The sequence below is a fragment of the Mesoplodon densirostris genome, chromosome 11 (assembly GCF_025265405.1).
Source record: "Mesoplodon densirostris isolate mMesDen1 chromosome 11, mMesDen1 primary haplotype, whole genome shotgun sequence".
Taxonomy (NCBI): Eukaryota; Metazoa; Chordata; class Mammalia; order Artiodactyla; family Ziphiidae; genus Mesoplodon; species Mesoplodon densirostris.
The window spans coordinates 58,428,101-58,447,696 of NC_082671.1; the positions used below are offsets into that span (position 1 = coordinate 58,428,101).

The 19,596-nt window shown below is 34.3% G+C and overlaps 2 protein-coding genes across 6 annotated transcripts in view; both read right to left on the minus strand.

Annotated features, from left to right (window-relative positions):
- The window catches only part of LRRK2 (leucine rich repeat kinase 2), a 142,163-nt gene that overhangs the window by 44,905 nt on the left and 77,662 nt on the right, over positions 1-19,596 (minus strand). For all 4 annotated transcript variants that reach the window (XM_060111824.1, XM_060111823.1, XM_060111822.1 and 1 more), the window contains 8 exons: positions 19,014-19,107; positions 16,287-16,473; positions 15,016-15,197; positions 12,259-12,488; positions 11,730-11,857; positions 10,181-10,399; positions 6,633-6,834; positions 5,534-5,622 (listed from right to left, as the gene is read on the minus strand). In XM_060111824.1, coding sequence (XP_059967807.1) covers positions 5,534-5,622; positions 6,633-6,834; positions 10,181-10,399; positions 11,730-11,857; positions 12,259-12,488; positions 15,016-15,197; positions 16,287-16,473; positions 19,014-19,107 — 1,331 coding nt within the window. The remainder of the gene's footprint in view (positions 1-5,533; positions 5,623-6,632; positions 6,835-10,180; positions 10,400-11,729; positions 11,858-12,258; positions 12,489-15,015; positions 15,198-16,286; positions 16,474-19,013; positions 19,108-19,596) is intronic.
- On the minus strand, positions 1,822-2,199 carry LOC132499154 (high mobility group nucleosome-binding domain-containing protein 3-like). 2 transcript variants are annotated; one of them, XM_060113542.1, is made up of 2 exons: positions 2,008-2,199; positions 1,822-1,965 (listed from the first exon to the last, which is right to left on the minus strand). In XM_060113542.1, the coding sequence occupies exons 1-2, from the start codon at positions 2,152-2,154 to the stop codon at positions 1,879-1,881; spliced, it is 234 nt and encodes a 77-aa protein (XP_059969525.1). In that variant the 5' UTR covers positions 2,155-2,199; the 3' UTR covers positions 1,822-1,878. The 2 variants fall into 2 exon arrangements, with proteins under 2 accessions (XP_059969525.1, XP_059969524.1); XM_060113541.1 differs by having other exon boundaries at positions 1,822-2,199.

The window sequence follows — 19,596 nt, forward strand, 5'->3', positions numbered from 1 at the left end:
ACATTTATATAATAGGAGATCGTTTCCATCAGCGAGGAGAGGTAGCTTAGCACATTTCAGTGATTCTCAAACAAAGTAAGTAACCACTGAATTTCGCTGGACTCCACTCAGTCTGGATCAGTAGGTCTGAGATGAGGCTTGAGAATCTGCTTTTTTAAGAAGAAACTCTGATGATTCTAATGTGGAGACCATACTTTGAGCTTTGATCATCATCATAACAATTAAAAATTTAAGTTCAGAAGAACTCAGGTTCAAATCCAGGCTCTACTGCCAATTGTGTGACCTTGGGAAAGATATTTAATTTCTTTACCCACAGTTTCCTTCTCTGTAACATAAGATAATAAAAGTGACTGTCTCTTATGTTGCCATGAGAACAAAATAATATACACATAAAACATGCAAAATACATACAACAATTCGTAGCAAATAGCAAGCCCTCAAATGTTAGCCATTATTATCTACATATTCCTATTCATTTTACTTGGCCAAATTAATTTTAAAAAGAGATTTGTGCTTAATTTTCTTGAGTAGATCTATAATGTTTAAGGGATACTTAAATAGGAACAACCATTATTTACATTATCATGTAGCTGGGTAAAATACTGGACTGTAAAATCCGTAGGCCCGAGGACTTGTCTCACTCAACACTATATTTCTATTTTGTACGTATACCGTCATTGAATCAATGAATGCATGACTGATTGAACATAATGACATCTAATGCAATGTATTATGCGTCATTAAATAATAAAAACTATAATTTGGGACTTCCTCCATATTGTATAGTTTATAGCCCAAACTGCTCTTACAATTTAGGTAGTGAAGAAAACTGCTGTTTTAGTGTTTTTAAAGTTGCTGAGACCTGTCTGACAAACTCACTGTCTACCCCCAGCCATACTTTATATTTTCTTTGTAGCATTCTGTACCACCTAACATGTTAAGGATACATGTTTTGGTTATTTCCTCCCATTTGAACATCAACTCCATGAATGCAGGAAACTTGTTTTGTCTACTGCTATAGCCCCAGCACCAGAACAATATCTGGAACATCATTAGGTGCTGAATAAATACTGTTGAATTTGTGAACTGGGGGAAAATAAAGTTTGGAGCATTTTATCCTAGGCTTAGGTTCATAGGCACTGGAGTCAAACCACTTGGTTTGAAATCATAACTCTAATTCTCCCTGAATATGTAACTTTGGATAAATTATTTAACCTCTCTGTCCATCAATTTCTTCATCTTCAAGAATGGGCACTAATAAAGTACCATTTAAAAGAGTTGTTCTGATAATTAAATGAGATAATCTTTGAAAAGCATATAAGTAACCTCTAATATGTCAGCCATTATTGTATACTTATTCTAATTTATTTTACTTAGACAAACTGACTTTATTTTATTTTATTTACTTCTTTTTTTGCAGGCAGGAAAACCTTTTATTTTAAACCACAAATAGTCATCAGGTGGCCACAACTATCCACGTTTCATTAAAATCACATAAAACCTAGGTACAAAAGCACCACTGATTATTGCTCTAGAAAAACTGCATGAAAAAATTCAAATACACACAGTAAAAACACCAGAGTATGCACAGGACTAAATTTTTAAAGCAAGTGCATGGAATGGTGAATCAATTTTACAGACAGCTTCCAATACTAAATTGGTATTTATTTTACTCAAGGATGATGGGAATTTCCAAAAATCATGACTATGAGAAGGTAAAATGTCCGTCCATATATATTTTTGTAAGCCAACTAGTAGAGTCCTAAAAAATTAGCATTTACAAAATACTCGATAAAAATAGTTTTTAAAAGTTGTCCCAAGAGGTACATAAAGTCAACCCCAATTTTCATGACAAATCATTCTCCCTCGTTTACAGGTTCAGTTTTCTATGCCTTCCTTTCCAGCTTCTTGCTTTTCCTCCTTCTTCCCTTTAGCACCTTTGTTAAATTTTGTTGCCAGTTCTTTCTCAGTAGGGCTAATGTGAGGATCTATGCATAGGATAAGGGCCTTAGCAGATGTTTTTCTTGGTTTAGGTTCAGGTTTTGGGGGAGCAGGTTTCGCTGACAACCTGGCAGACTGTCTGGTGGGCTCCTGTTTAGTTACTTTGGATTCATCCTTGCCCTCTGGATTCTCTGGAGACTTTCTCTTTGGCATAATGACTACGTTGGTGCAGCTAAAAAGTAAAGCAATGGGCTGGAACTGCTGGCACCGTTGCTGGATGCTGCCCCTGCCGCAGCTGTTCACGCGCAGGGCTCGGCATAGCCTGTCCTCTGACAAACTGATTTTAAAATAGAAGTTTGTGCTTGATGTTTTTAGTAGATCTATGCTGCGCTACCACTATCTGTAGCAGATAGTTTCCAAAGATGGACACATTAATTTTTTCTCTCCCTACATATGTGGGCTGCTTAATCCTTCAAGATATAGAATCCATCCATTTCCCTGAACAAGACTTGTGGTTGTTCTGCTCACTAGAATGTGGCAGAGCTGACATTTTACCAGTTCTGGGCCTGGCCTTTAAGAGGTCTAGGCATATATGAGAGACCACATGGAGGAGCAGCAACACACCAAAAATGTGAGTGTAGCCTTCTTGGACTCTCCAGCCCAGCTCAATGAGGAAGTCAAGCGAATGACCCCTGTCAATGCCATGTGGAGCAGAACCACTTGGCTGAACCCAGTCAACCCACAGAACAGTGAGAAACAATAAGCTGTTGATGTTTTACTCCAAGTTTTACTTGTGTACACTAGGTTTTGGGGTATTTTGTTATAGAGCAATAAAAAACTGAAACCTTATCTTAATTTTATCACCTTTAAAAGACCTCTTATTATTCCTTCAGCCTGGTAACTTCTAAGGCTAACTTATGCCCTTGTGCAAGGAAAGAAAATTTTCCAAATTTCTCACACAACATTTTATCAAGATTAAATTGCCATGCAAGTTTTATATTACTCTACCAGTAAGTCCCTTTCATATCTCTTTTATCATATAGTTAAATGAGTTTTGCAAATTCCTCTGTGTGTTGAAGGAAACTTTAATAAGTTTAGTGACCTAACAGCTCTGGGCACAAAGAGGGTGGTTGGGCTCATTAGAGCTTCTACACCATGAAATTATTTCTTCCCTTGTCTTGATGACTCACTTGGAGGTGAGTAACCCTATTTATTTTTGCTGGTTTGGTGTCAGGCAGGTCATTCTGTCTTCACTTGATTACTTATGGCTTTCATTCTCTTTAAACCTTAATAAAAATGACATATTTCAGTATATCGCATAAATAAAAATGATGGCATTTATCTTTTACATTAAGAAATTTTACTGACCCTTTAGATCTATCTTTCAAAATAATTTGAGCTCTTCAAATTCTTGACTTAATTTTCAATTAAATTAACATGTTTATAGTATAACTAATAGTATAACTATGCTAATGAGAACTTTCATGGAGTTTCAACTTAATTACTCCATAGTATCTCCAGGGATTTTATTGCATCATGATGGAAATTTGCTTCTGTTAAAAGATAGTGATTCTGATGGAAACCACTTTGTTATTCTATTGAATAAGATGTACCCACTCTAATATTATCCACATGTGTGCAACTTTAAATAGTCCCAATTCACATGGAAACACATCACTTTTTGGTGCAACTTTAGCCTTTTCTTGACTATACAGAGTTCAGTTATTTTCTGATAGAGTGTGCCACCTAACAACAAATCTTCAGGGTATAATTAAAACTCCCTTTTCTACACAGAGTGCATATAACTACACATATTGTTTTATTTAGCTCCATACCTGGCACACTTTCCAAAACTACATGAATACACCTTTATAGTTTTGAAGATTTTTTTTCATTTCCTGAAATCATAAGTCTTTAATTACCAAATAGGTCAAATATAAACTTTTGCTAAAACTTACTATTCACTTATACTGAACTAGGGAGGCAATGTAGAAGATAATATTGTTATTATCCTTATTTTACAAGTGAAGAAACAAAAGCTTAAAACATTAAGAAACGTCAAAGTGAGTAAGGATTTAGGAGAGATCTGAACGCAGGTCATGCTGACCCTGAGCTTGTGCTCTTGACCACTATACTTTCCTGGCTCCATTCTCATTAGGTAGATGAGTAAAATCATACTTTCCATGGCATATGTGCAGAAGGATGAAAATCTACTTTAAATATATCTACCAGACGGGCTTCCCTGGTGGCACAGTGGTTGAGAGTCCGCCTGCCGTTGCAGGGGACACGGGTTCGTGCCCCAGTCCGGGAAGATCCCACACACCGCAGAGCGGCTAGGCCCGTGAGCCATGGCTGCTGAGCCTGCACGTCCGGAGCCTGTGCTCCACAAAGGGAGAGGCCACAACAGTGAGAGGCCCGCTTACCACAAAAAAAAAAAAAAAAAAATCTGCCAGAATATTAATAACTGTCCCATTACAATTAATTGCCAATTGCAATGTTTCAATACATTCTCAAGTTCTGTGGTATAGGATTTAGCCACAAATGAGTTCCCTCTTTAAAATATTTTTCTTATTCTTCCTTAGATGAAATTTAGGAACTATTATTCAAGATTACCTGAGGGAATTTAATTACCATTATAGTTGATTAGAAGAGAGATTTCTAACATAAAAAAATACAATCATTTTAGTGACTCAAAAAATTATACTCATAAACAAAATAGCCACCAGTGAGTGCACATGCTGGAGATGTCCTCCCCAGGCTCACTTTAATTCATGATTCATCCAGATGCAGTTGTTCTCACCCAGGGTGATTTTGTGCATCCTAAAATATTTGGCAATGTCTGGGCATATTTTTGCTTGTCATACTGGGAAGGTACTACTGGCATCTAGAGGGTAGAGGCCAAAGATGCTGCTATCATCCTACAATGTACAACAAATAATTATCTGGCCCAAAATGTCAATAGTGCTGACACTGAGGAACCCTGAGCTAGTGTGTTCTGCTTGAATGGTTTTCTGTGGCAAATCTGTAGAGGTGGATTATGATAGCTAATTAATATAAACTCATTGGTAACTGTTATTGGGAGAAGAAATAATTTTCCATATGAAATATAAAGACAGCCATAACCACCACTATTCAAATTTTTTTAAATTGTAAGCATTTAGAACTTACATTCCACTGAAGAGTCAAAATTTTCCTCCATGTTGTCTAGACTGAGGTTTCAGAGGCTCATCAACCCAATTTTCGTATATGTACTTATCCCAAAGATTTTCACAAAGCTTTCTTTCAATTGACTATATCAATAACCAAACCAAAGCTAACATCAGGATCTAGAAAAGTACTACGGAACAGAGCAGTACAAACACCTGTCTGTGACTTGAAAACAAAGACATTAAAGTAAATTCTAAGATGTCTTCTCTTCTTCCATGAAGTTCTTCTTTATGCAGTCTTCTACACAAATTGTTCTACAGTTTTCTATATTCACTGTAGTTTCTACCTTAACTGAACACAAACTCTATAAAACTCAGTGCTCTAGGTGTCACTTGTAGTTTTCTTCAATCATTACTCCCATGCCACAAAAATATAATATACCAACCTGGGCCATGACTTTACAAAGCCACTTGGGTTCCACAAAATATAAGTCACTTAACTGCAGGGCTGGGTCTTGAAAATGAAGGAGGACCCCTGGAGTAAAAATCAAGAGTGAATGCTGGAATTTAGAATATGCAAATATCAAGGGGCTTTAGAGAGAATCTAGTCCAACCTCTTCATTTTACAGATGAGTAAACTTCAGCATCATTAGTGGCAGAGCTGAGACCCGAACCCAGGCAGCCCAGTTCCCAAGCTCTAAAATCCAAATATTATTTTAAAAAGTTATATTTTGAACTATATAAAATGATCATATTTAAGCATATTTAAGACAAAGCCATACATTGCAGAGCATGTATTTAGAAATAAACAGAAATTCATAAATATTTTTGGCTTTCTAATTACATACTACAAAGACATCTTATTTTCGAATACAGGTAAGAAACACAAAATATCAAAGGAAGCTACTGGTTTAAGAACAATGAGGAAATGAATTGATCAGATTCAATCCACATGAAGATTATTTTTCATACAACAGAATCTGGGGATCAAAAGCAACTTCCCAACCACTTATCCGAGCACTATAAATCAACTCACACATTTCTAGCAAGGTTATATTGATCAAGTACACAATTAGCACCAAAGTCTGTTCAAGAGTTTTCATCTGTGAGGTCATGCTGACAACATGTTACGCAACAGAGCAAGATCTGCCACTCAGTAGCTGAATCATCTCAGGCAACCATTGATTCTCCAAGTGCCAAGTTAAACCAATAATAATTCTTCTTTACAGTGTACAAATAGCCTCCACATAGGGTCTCACAGCTCCTGAATAGTACAGTCAAGTTCTACAACCCACGTTTTAACTCCTGCTCAGAGACCTTTTCAACTACTGCCCTTAGATAATTTCTAAATTATTCTCTTATGACATAATACATGATTCAACATCAATGCTCGTGATGATCTTTCAAAAAGAAAAAAAATCAGTTACCTATTAAAGAATTTTGTCAATATTCTGTTAAATTTTAAATGTAAGTTCTATACAAGGTTCAGGTGCATTTTCACAAATTACTACAGCAGAGCTTTCAAAAAATATGCAATAAACAAACCTGATTCATTTAGGAAGTGAACTGCATGAGGAAGCTCATTTTCATCTAACTGCAGCTGATGTTCTTTCACAAGTTGTAATAATCGTTTCTGGTCAATTACAGGAAATTCAGCTGGCACATTTTTACGCTCCGATAAAATGATTTTCTCAAGTTCTACATAGCAGTCTGGAATCAGCTGCCCAACAACAGGCTGATCTCGGATCTATGAAATTACAAATGACAAGCTGTAAAAATCCATTTTATTCATCGATTTGTCAGGTGGGTGGTAAATTCTATGCTAATCATTCAGAACTGTATTTTTTAATAAAATCAAAATGTAATGTAAAACCAATTAAACTGTGAGGAATAAATAAGGTGATCTTAAAATAAGAAAAATATGAACACAGAAGCCAATTTGGAAAGAACTATCAAATAATATTACATGGAAATATTTATCTAGCTATTCAGAAAATCCATGGCAAAATCCAAGATAAGTCATTGACCGTAAATAAAGGACTTTCTGTTTTCTAAGACATTAAACTTACATGCAATAGATATGCTAGCATAAGAAGTCAGCAAGTATTGTAAGAGCGTTTGAACCTTATTTATTAGATGAAAATGTGATCCACAACCCAAGGTAAAACTAAATTTTGTTCTTGTTATTTGCAAAATGTTTTATTAGTGGAATGTACATATCAACAGTGAAATCTGGAGACAGACATAAAATTTCCTCACCCAAGCTATGCTTTTTCATGGAAACTTGAACTTGGAAAAATAAATCATCTAAACCCCAATGATTCTGATATGAGAGGATTATTTGGGATCTGTTACACTTAGAATCTAACAAGTGTCTACTAACAAAGAGATACATAAAATAAAATTTTAAAAGAATGACCTTAAAGTGATAGTTTCTATAATTAAAATCTTTTCCAAACTTTTTTCTTAAAAATCTAATTTTAAATAGAAATGCAACTCTAACAATAGTAACTAAAATACCTTTGAGAACCACCAGGTGGCACACTCTCCCCATTTCTCAACCCATGAATATATTCTTGTATATTCTTTTTACCTGACAATAACTAACATAATTTCTACTTGAATTCTTCAACTTATTACAAATAGAAATTGGGTTTTATTACACACACACACATGCACACACACACTTTAACTTACTCTTTTTCTACTTTTAACTAGAATCTTAAGGAACTTGATTTACAGCAACTGTAACCATTACTTTCATATTTACCTCCAAACATTCAAGATTGTTTCAATGTACGCTTTGAACCAGAAAATTAAATATAATTTCACTAACCTGCACTTTTCATATTCCCTCTCTTCATAATTTATAAATTAAGATAAAACAGAACTTCAGATTGAAATTTATGTTTTAACCCAAGAAGGGAAACCTACATATGAAAGTAAACAAGAGTTCTCACAGAAAGCAATCAAGTAACAAAAGGATGAACTTTACAGGGCTGGATTACAGGGCCAGCAAAGGATCCCGCTCTGCTAAGGGGCTGGACAAGATTGCGAGGGATATGGTTGGTACTGAATTCTGTTTTGTCCTACTTGTTTTAAGCTTTATTATCAGGTCACCAACAGCCAAAAACAAAAAACTTATTCTGAAGTCTGCACAGACACATGTTAATAAGGGTGAGACAGGGAAAGATTAGAAAAGAGCCAAGATAAAAGGAAAAGATGAAAAACAAATGAAAGGGTAAACAAAAAAAGATTTCTAGTAGATTAAAAGCTATTGTTTGAATACAGGTTGAAGCACCTCAGGGAGGAAAGAATATTCAAGTTCTGGCAGGTTTATTGTTTTGGGGTCATCTGAGTCACTATTCTGCAAAGCAATCAAACAGATTTTCAAACCAATATGCCAGAATGATGTATCCATTAGCAATAGATACCTTTCTTCAAATGATACTGCCATTTCTCAAAGCATTTGTTTTACTTCCTTATCTGGTATTGCCTTCAGAGTTCATGTACAAGTGCAGAAAGAAAATTGGTCTCATTGATTGATAGTGATAAATTGCTATTAGCCTAAAGCAATACCAGTCCAGCTTGATGAACCACCTTATCCATAGACTTTGTTTCAACTAGATTCAGGCTTTCTCAAAACAAACTCATCCTCCAAGAAGTCTATTTTAAGATATGATAAATGCTCTGATACCAATGATAAAAAGAGAAGCTATTAAAATATTATAAATAACAACAAAGTTCTGTAAGCACAGGTATAGTCTCAAAAGAAAACTCCCTGGGTAAAGAGAATATTTAATTGAATATATTAATTTTGTATATTTGTTTCTTAAAAGTCATATTACTCTTTAGTCATATGTCCCACAAAAAAGTAAGAAAATCTACAAAATAAATGATATTTCATTCTTCTTATATAAAATGTCACTGATCCACCATTTGTAAAAGCTTTTAGTGACTGGGATAAATGTGCTGAAAGATACAAATGTGCAAATTCTCTCCCTGGGCACCACAAAGACCAGCTTATAAATGGCTCATTAGGTTCTGGATAGGAGCATAATCTGTGGAAATGGAAAAGAACTAAGCTAACGAGCCAACACATTATAACCAAGGTGACCATATAATTTATCATCCAAACTGGAATGCATCTGAGAATATACTGGGACACAATTAATAATTATGCTGGGACTGTCCAGGCAAAACAGGACCCTTGTTATAAGCCATGGCCTTGATCATTAGTGCTAATGAGCTAAACCAACAGAGACTAACAGTGAAATCCACCATTGTGTTGTTATATTGAACAATTCAGGGTGTTTTTCAGTACAGTTCAAACCATGCTGTCTGTAGAACCCAGGTAAAATTTCTTTCTCTTGCAAGTATTAAAAACAAGTGTTCTCACTGTTAACCAATTTATTTGTGTTTTATGAACTCTATGAATTACATTTGTCTTACCAGAAGAAAACTTTGGAATCAAAAACATAATTCCTAAAATGAAAAAACCCAGTTTGTATAAACTAAAAATTGCTTAGACATTGATGAAAACCAAATTAGTGACCCTGATTATCAGATGAAAGAAACTTCTCCCAATATTGAGAAAAAAATATTTGGAAGGGAGATCATAGTGACAAGAGACGTGAAGGAACAACAAAGAAAATCAAGGGGAGCATAAAATAAGAACTCCAAAAGAAAGGAGCAGATGGAAAATATAAGAAAGATAACCCCAAGACCCCAACATTCGTCTTTATCCTTTTGATTGAATCACCACTACAGGAAGTTGGGAGAGAAAGGGCATCAGAAACATGTCCCCAGATTCTCTCAGGAATATTCTCTCAGCCTCTCAGATATCCTCTTAGTTTCTCTCAGTATCCTCAAATTATTTTTATTCCCACTTCTATGAGTTTGAAATAAAGTATAGCATAAATAATTTTAAAATTGAAAGTACTTTAATAATGTTAACAGCCATGAAAAAGACCCACAATTTTAAGATAGCTGTTCTCTTCTCAAGACTTCTGACATTTCTTAGCAGTTGTACAACATGAGAATTAATAAATTATATTTATCTACTACCTGAAGTCGGCAAAGAACCATGTTACCTTGAAATTGAGGCTCTCATTTATGATGGTTTTCCGAAGTTTTGCCAAAGCATCGGATTCCTCAGTGGCATTTACAAAGTGGTAATCCCGTATGGCAGGAAACCCTCGTTTGTTCAAGAGTTCCTTGGTGATTTTACTGATACAGGCTTTGCGCTGCTTCTCATCAGAAACATCCAAATGTGTGCCAACAAGAATTACAGGGGAAGAAGAAGCACGAGCCTACGGGGGAAAGATACAAAATACTTTTGTGTTTGTTTTAAAATCAAGACTGCTTACATTTCCACTGACATTCACTTTCTATGAAATTCACTTGAGTGGAAATGAGAAATCAAGACTTCTAAGAAGAAAATAACAACTGCCTTTCCTTCCTTAAACCTAAGAAAAAACTTACCCTTAAGAAATTTTTAAAAGTCAATTTTATGCCCCTTCTTATCCAATTATTACCACTTTTCTTTCAGGTGGCCTATGTAACAGTAATAGTATATTTTTCTTTTCCTTTTCCCGTGCCTTAAAATGGGCTATTCTCTAAGTGTGCTTTGGTCGTCCAAATAAAATAGTATTTAATAACCCCCAAATTATATCAGAGTAATACAAATTGTTTTATATTTTCTCTTCCTTACCTGTAAATTCAATCTCCTTAATTCATATTAAAGTCATTCAGTGTGGAGTCTACAATGAAAAAAGTCACTAAAGCAAATATTACTGTGACTATAGTATTTTCTCACTTTGGTTAGCTATAATAAAGTCAAAAAAAGGAAGTTAAAAAAAATTACCAAAATGACAAAACAAGCTTGATGGAGCCAAAATTTCTTGACAAATCTTTTTAAGGGTTTGCCTCACAGAAATGTCCACTGGAGCATCATTCAAAGACCATTCACTCTTACTTTGGTCTCAATTCTAAAAAGTCATATATATTTAAAACCATATATACATAAAGTAATAGCTGACAATATGACAGCAAGGGACAAATTGGAAAAATTGCAAAATTCCAAATATACTATTAATCTGGGACCATTTAAAACTGTAAGATCTAAAGGACTTCACACTAAATTGCCTCTGAGGACAGAGTTGGTGATGCACAGATTGCTTTTTTTCACTATGGTTTATTTTAAATTAGGGAAGTTCATATTACCCTTAAGAAATAATATCAGGGAATTCCCTGGTCGCCTAGTGGTTAGGATTCAGGCTTTCACTGACGTGGCCCAGGTTCAATCCCTGGTCGAGGAACTGAGATACTGCAAGCTACGTGGCACAGCCAAAAAAAAAAACAGAAGTAATATCAAAAATAGTTTAACTTATAAAATCTCAATTTTTATAGCTTAAAAGGGTTTCCAGATTCTATAACTCTCACTAATATAGAAAACACTATTTTCGTGTCACAACTTAATTACTTTTAAAATTTCCCAACTGAAAATTTTAGTGCTTCTTTCTTTTAAAAAATTATTTGAAGAGACTATTTGAAGCACCTGTTTGCCCAAAATAAATTACCTTACATACCAAAAAAACCCCAAGAATTATTTTCTATTTTCAAATGATTAGAACAGATCACCTTTATATTGAAGAGCCAAGGCTTCATGGCATCAACTTCAGCTTGCCCTTTGCTGAGGTCATAGACAGCAAGATACAGGGCTCGTTGGGTCATAAAGTGGGGGTGAGTGCTGTAGAATTCCTCACAACCTAAATAAAGATTAGAGGATTTTTTAGCCTTCCAGAAAATAGTCAAGAATTCTTCATCTTCTTCAAAAATAAAATTAAGTGATACTATCCACTATCACACAAAAAAAGAGAAAAACTATAAAAAGATGATGGTTACATGACTACACTGGCTTTTTACTAGGGACTGACAACTTTTCACAGGTGTCAGCTACTTAGCTTCAGTTGGCATGTACTGGTTCCTAACATTTCCTTCCACAGCTTCTCCATTCTGGTGGCAAGGGTAGAATTAGGAGAAATAAATGGCTTTGGAATAATTCCATAGGATCCAGCAGGTCTCTTTGCAGTATTGGAACAGAAAATCCAGTTTTTAAATCCTTGTTTTAAAAAGATGTGTGAATAAAAAATTCTAGCAAAATAAATACCTGCAAAATCCCACACATTTAGAATGAGGTCTTTCTTCCCTTTGCCTCTTATTTGGATGGGCCAGTCTTTCACATCTATGCCAACTGTGGCACCTTGCATCCTAAGATCTGATTTCTTGATTTTCATTAATTGCTGCAATAAGGTGGTTTTACCACTCCCAGTATTTCCCACAATCATAAGTTTCATTCGGTTATAGGGCACAGCCTTTTTTAACCGCTGTTGAAGAAACCTGGTATTTGAAAAACAAAAATAAAATAAACTGCTTAGCAGTGTACTTATGATATAGGTGAATTCTTATGCACTGAATTCTTTCAAATATCAAACTGTACAGTATGCAAAAGAGTGCATAGCTCATGTAACTAATAATGCATGTGTCTTTCAATGCACTATTAATGCATTTATTTTGTTAGTGATGTTGGTGTAGTTGATAATGATCGGCAGCATTATCAAATATAATGACATTCTATCACCAGAAATAATCAAAATTTCAAAATGTTTGTAATACTCATTAGAATTTTATACACAAACACACACACATAATTTCTTTAAATGACACAAATAAAACCCTAAAAATTATAAAGTCTAAATATTTTTTTTTCCCTATACGCGGGCCTCTCACTGTTGTGGCCTCTCCCGTTGCGGAGCACAGGCTCCAAACGCGCAGGCTCAGCGGCCATGGCTCACGGGCCCAGCCGCTCCGCGGCACGTGGGATCCTCCCGGACCGGGGCACGAACCCGTGTCCCCTGCATCGGCAGGCAGACTCTCAACCAGTGCGCCACCAGGGAAGCCCAAAGTATAAAATTTTACAAAGTACATAGGATAAACAATCAAGGTAGAGTATATAAGCATACTGCTATACTAAACTTTGATAGTGAGGTCGTATTTGGTACATTATACACGTGTATGTGCACATATACTCATGTATGGTATACATAATGTATATATTCATATATATCATACATGCATATACATAATGTAAATGGAAAGGGAGAACATATTGGTTAAATTATAAATTGATACATATAAATGATTATACTATCAGCAGATAATATGTTGCTGTTCCTAACAGTCTTAATGTGAAAATAATTGAAACTAACTAGAAGTGCTGCAGGTGTCTAGCAATACCACTTTTATATTAATAGTACATTTATATGTTCTCAAAAATAAAATGGATATAGAAAGATATATTTTAACTATGTTAAAATATTGCCACAGTTTAAAATTAGAAAAATAAACTAAATCATAAGTGAATCTTAGGGAATAATGACTGATTAGTTCTCGTAACTAATAGGAATCTGTCCAACATTCCTGATGATCTGAGCAAAAAGCATCATTATTTTCTTGAATTATTTGATGCTCTAGAAAACAAGATCTGGCAGATCAGATCTTGTACCTGCTGTTATTGAAATCAGTCATTTTCTCACATACAGCTTATGTTCTGTTTTCATCACCAATAAACAAGAAAATCAATGGTCCAAATGTCTATTTATTAAGAAGTCATTCTTTGTCATTCTTTAAATAAGCAAATGAGGACTACAATTTCTAAACTACTCCAGGTCTATGTTCTCTCTAAAAATGTTAAATATGTTTAAAAATATTTAGTTATATAGTAGCTTGATAATATAGCATAATACATCAAAAACCAGTTCTACTAAATTTTTAGTAAGAATTGAACAAAATTTTATATGAACATCTTTTCCAGTTTCAGGAAGGAAAGTCATGGGAAACAATTGTGTAGGGTGAGGGCTAGTCACGATTAATTAGCATAGTTGGTGAAAAGATCTTTTTTTTTTTCAAATTAAATCACACTCAGGAGAACAAAGAAACAAATCTTTGTTCATAAAAAGAGACAAAAAGCTAAATATAAATTAAGAAACTTTAAGGAAGAGATTTAGGTAACTGTAGTTCACTCGTAATGTAACAATTATCAATTGTATGCCAGACTCTGTGTTTGGTGCCAAGAATGAAATAGTAAGTAAATGTAGCCATGGTCCTTGACTTACTGGACATTATAAGCAAGTCAAGGATACATTGAGTGGTGATAACTGAGCTGAAACCTGTAAGATAAATGTAGATAGCAGTAGTTTTGTGGAAATAAAAATAAATGATTTTACAGCTAGGTAACAATAAGAGTAATGTGCTCAAACAGTAACAATAAGACTAATGTGCTCAAACAGTAATTAATGTGCTCAAACAGTTACAAAGAGTGGAATAAAGTTCATTATTAAAGATATTTGAAGTTCATAAAATATAAAACCAGAAACAGTGATATGTGGAAGTTTTGGTGGTTTCAAAAATGATCAAGTTGAGTAGGTTATCAGCTTCCTAGGCAAAATTGATGTAATTTTATATCATTTAAGTAACTATAATGCTTGAAGATATAATAGACATACGATAACTATTTGCTATATGAAATTCAGCTTGAGAAGTTATAATACTATGCTTTATTTCTTTAGATTGTATAATTGGTAACAAGAGACCAAATAGTAATAATTTCCTTTTAGAGTCCCTTTCTACTGAAAAGCATGATAAGGAGAAGCCATTCTCTCAACCTTAACTTGGCTAGGAGGAAATGAAAAACTCTGCAGTGGCACCAAACAAACCCATTTATTAAATAAAGGGCAAATGACAAATCAACGTTGGATGGTACTATACATTTTTTTCTTAAATTGTTAACTATATATCCATCAAAGTCACAAAGAAAGGATATCTGAAACAAATTTAATAAAAACAAATGAAAATAAAATTATCTAACCTTATGATGTCTTTGGCTTTACATCCTATGTGTTTAAAATCAAAATTAAGATGCAGTTCATCCAAAGGAAGATCCCATATTTTGCTTAATTTCCCCATTTCATTGGGAAAGGATCTCAGCTCCAAGTTGTAACTAACATCAAGAGATGTCAGATTTTCAAGACAGCCAATCTCAGGAGGAATCTTAATGAAATAAAAAAGGGCAAATCCTGTTGGTGGGAAGAAAGAAATGTGTGCTGCCAAAACACAAGACGCTAATAGGAAACAAGAGAGGTTCAGAGATCCCATCATCACCTTGCACAGCCTCTCAACAGAGTTCTAAAACTTTCCAAAGGCTTGTCATAGTTTTCATTATAAATGTTTGAAAACATACATATAAAGGACTTACCCCAATCTATGTCATTTATTTATAATCTTTAAAAACCCATTCTGCCTTAGTAACATATTTCATCACTTCACAACACTGAAAGTAAAGAAGTTCTTTTTATGTATCCAAAACCAATCATCTGTGGCTTCAGTCTTCTCCCTCACACTGTGTTCTTCAGTAAAACTAAGGATCTAATCATCACAGACTTATGTACAACTTACTGTTCCTAAAATACAACTAAATGTTTATACCTTAAGTGGCATAAATATTGGAATTTTTTTCTGTTCCAAATTTTTAAGCAATATTCATTACTTCTATAATAGCAAACATTAATTTGCTGCAAAAAAAGTCAGGTATTCAAAAATATTCAGAGTTATTCTGAACCTCATGGTTTCAGACACTTTACTCTTTTTGGCTTTTAGAGGCAATAGACTTGAACCTGGCAAAAAAAAAAATAGTTTTCTGGTACGAATGGATAATCAATTTCAGATTTATAACAGAGACCTGTCCATTTGGGTGAATGCAGAAATTTAAGAATGTGGAAAAGAATGTCAGCTGAAAAACACAGGCTATATATGGTCTGGAGACAACTTGAGAAATGCAGCGTGTCTGAGAATCTGTTAACAGATTAGCGATTTTGTGATAAATTGACACACTTAAAGCATTACACACATTCATAATTAAATATATATATAAATATTCAAAATAAAATAGAGCACAAAAAGTTATTTTAGGAAATTAAGCATTGTTAATATACCCATTTACCTCAGGGTAGGACTGATCTTATTCAAAAAGTAAGTAATATCAAATAACAGATTCTGAAATGATCATTTGTGATAATGCAAATTATAAAAGCATATTTTCAAACTGGTAATAATTCTAAATAAATAAAGATGACCTCTTACCTCTTTCAGTTTATTATGAGAAAGATGTAGTTTCTCTACTCTAGACCATTCACATGCTTTTTCACTCAAGTCCAAGATACTGATCTGATTATGACTAAACAAGAGTTCCCTTAAGTTCAAAGATCTCCAGTGCACAGGACCTGGTAGATATTGAATATCATTGTTGCTCATATCTAAGGATCGCAGGCTGAAACAATACAATGTCAAGATAAAAATCAAATGAGTGTTTCCAAAATACATGAAATAACATCACAAGTAATTTTCACCAGAGTGAGAATAAGGTATAACTTTAAAACTAACATTATTTATATATGAGTACATATGTGTGGTTTTTTGTGTACATAAAGGTATACACGGGCTAGAAAAAAAAAGGCATGTCTCAATAGGAACATTTTAAAAAGGACCAATAAAAACAAAATTGAGGGCCTCCCTGGTGGCGCAGTGGTTGAGAGTCCGCCTGCCGATGCAGGGGATGCGGGTTCGTGCCCCGATCTGGGAGGATCCCATATGCCGCGGAGCGGCTGGGCCCGTGAGCCATGGCCACTGGGCCTGCGCATCCGGAGCCTGTGCTCCACAACGGGAGAGGCCACAACAGTGAGAGGCCCGCATACCGCAAAAAGGAAAAAAAAAAAAAAAAAAAAAATTGAGGCCTAATTTCCGTACTTCAGAAACATAAAAATGTCAACCATAATGAAAGACCAAGTGTTTTACAAACACTTATGATGCATGAGAAATCATAATTAACAAAGGCAAAAACAGTTATTAAAATTCCTGCCTTCTATACAAGATTTACAAATATGTAGCCTCCATTTCTCTGTTCAATTTCACTCATACCTGGAGGGATTCTTCAGAGGTTGGGTCCTTAAGTTTACTATCATTTTTAGCAGCTTGCCTCAGTGTGAAAAATATCATAACATTGAGCATGATGTCTTGTATACAATAGGCCCTCAATGTAAATTTGTTGCTTTCAGGCAGGAATAGCTACCCAAAGTTTGCAGGAAATAGAAAAACACATGTCATGTGTAAATGTACATGTGTAGGAAGAATAAAGATAGTCAACAATTGTGGTATATATGACTATGTAAAAGGTTGCCTGGACTTTTACTACTGTATACTGATCCCTTTCATCCAGCATATTTGAAGTATTATGAATTAATTCTAAGCTCAAATAGTTGTACTGCCTGCTAGACCAAGATTCAGATCTGCAGAGCAACATTATTGCGCTAATTTTTAAATGATCTAGATTTTGCCCTAGTTACCTTATAAAAATGTTGAAAACAAGAAAATTAATTTTACTATATTAAAGATAAGACATGTATGTCTAACAAACAATGCAACTGAGACAAAGTTGAGAATCGTCAGGTTGTTCAAAGGCAGTGTCTCTTAGTTTTAAGACTAAGCTTGGAGACTGAAACTGGCCAACCACACACTCATTTGTGAAACAAAAGAATAAATTTTAAAAATACATATAAAACACTAAAATGTATACCTGAAGATGGTGTCTAAAGGTATAGTGTAATTAGGGACTGGGGGAAGAAAGCTTTCTTATGACATGCATCTTCTAATGAGTTTTTTTTTTTTTTTTTTTTGCGGTACGCAGGCCTCTCACTGCTGTGGCCTCTCCCGTTGCGGAGCACAGGCTCCGGACGCACAGGCTCAGCGGCCATGGCTCACGGGCCCAGCCGCTCTGCGGCATGTGGGATCTTCCCGGACCAGGGCACGAACCCATGTCCCCTGTATCGGCAGGCGGACTCTCAACCACTGCGCCACCAGGGAAGCCCTCTAATGAGCTTTTATAAATAGGTGGCTTCCAAACACATTTTCAAGATTATGTTTAAAATATAGAACCGACCACCTGTATTCTATAGATGCCTGTGGTCAGAATTAAGAGTCTGAAATCAAACCACCAGTGTTTAAGAACTATGACTTCGGGCAAGTTACTTTCTCTCTCTTATCAAATAGTGTTCTCATTATAAAGTGGAGATGATAACAGTAAGTATTCCATAGGATTATTAGGAAGATTAAAAAGATGATCCATTGTTCAGGAGTAAAATACAGTGTCTGACACATTCTAAACCTAGACTTAAATTAACTATTATTCATCTGTCTCACACCTTCCATGGCTAAATTATAACTATTATTTGCCTGTATATGTATGTATTTGTACATGTACCTTGATGGATTTTATTTATAATAAATAACACTAGTAGAATAGTTATTTAAGATTATAACACATTTGAAATCTAATTAATGCCTGGATCTGTAGTTAACAGGAAGCTTTTATTCTTAATGAAATTAACCAAAAATATCCCCAAATACTTGCAACGACATAAATTATCCAATTCTTCACCAAAAATGTCACTCAAACATAACTTAAGTATAATTTCAAAGTTAATAGTGTTTTAGCAACATAATCCCCAAAGCAAGTGAAATTTTAAAAGTTAAAGTGATAGCCAGTACAATCTCATTTGATTATAATAATGCAACAATTAATTACTCTTAAATTGTTTCTACACAACAGCACATTAAGTTAATATAAAAGTTAAAAAGTCCAAATAACAATTCACATCTTTTGTCTAATATTAAAAGTCAAACATTCATAGATTTAAAAACATTAAGTTTAGTAGGTTTAGAAATCAATTACATTTATATGTCTAAGTTAAAACTATGTTTCTGAAGGTTCTGTTCCACCTCGTGTGGTTTTTAAAATTAAAATAATAAACTTACTGTGGAAGATTTAAAATTGCTTCCGGAACACATGTAAATCTGTTTTGAGATAATTTTAGGCTTGTCATGGAAGAAGGCAAAAAAGGCATAGCAGCTAAGAGAAAATGAAAGTGAGATAATGGACATTTTAATCACTTTAACTAGATTTCCATTAGATTCTACAATAAGAGCAGCTACCAATGATCTGTCACATAATTTGATTTCCATTCTCATACTGACAATAAAATAATTCTACTTTTAAAATAAATACTATCACAAAACATTAAAACAATACACCATAATTAGAAGACTCTTTTAACCTGAAAGCCACAAAAGTGTCTAAGTATAAATTCATCTGTCCAACATCTGTACAAAGTAGAAATCATTAGAATATTCATTTCAAATTATGTGTGATATTATGGGACATACATTATAGATTAATTCAAATTACTCTGAAGTAAGTCTAACAAAACATTTTGGAATATTTTACTAATCCACAATATAATATAAAAATAAAAATTCTCTATAACACCATCTTGTAAAGAGTATTCTATGGAATAATTATGGATGTTACTTAATAAAAGTATTCTTTGATCATACGATC

What these genes read in the sequence shown, in the direction of transcription:
- LOC132499154 (XM_060113541.1), bottom strand. Translation starts at nt 2,154, where the DNA reads ATGCCAAAGAGAAAGTCTCCAGAGAATCCAGAGGGCAAGGATGAATCC.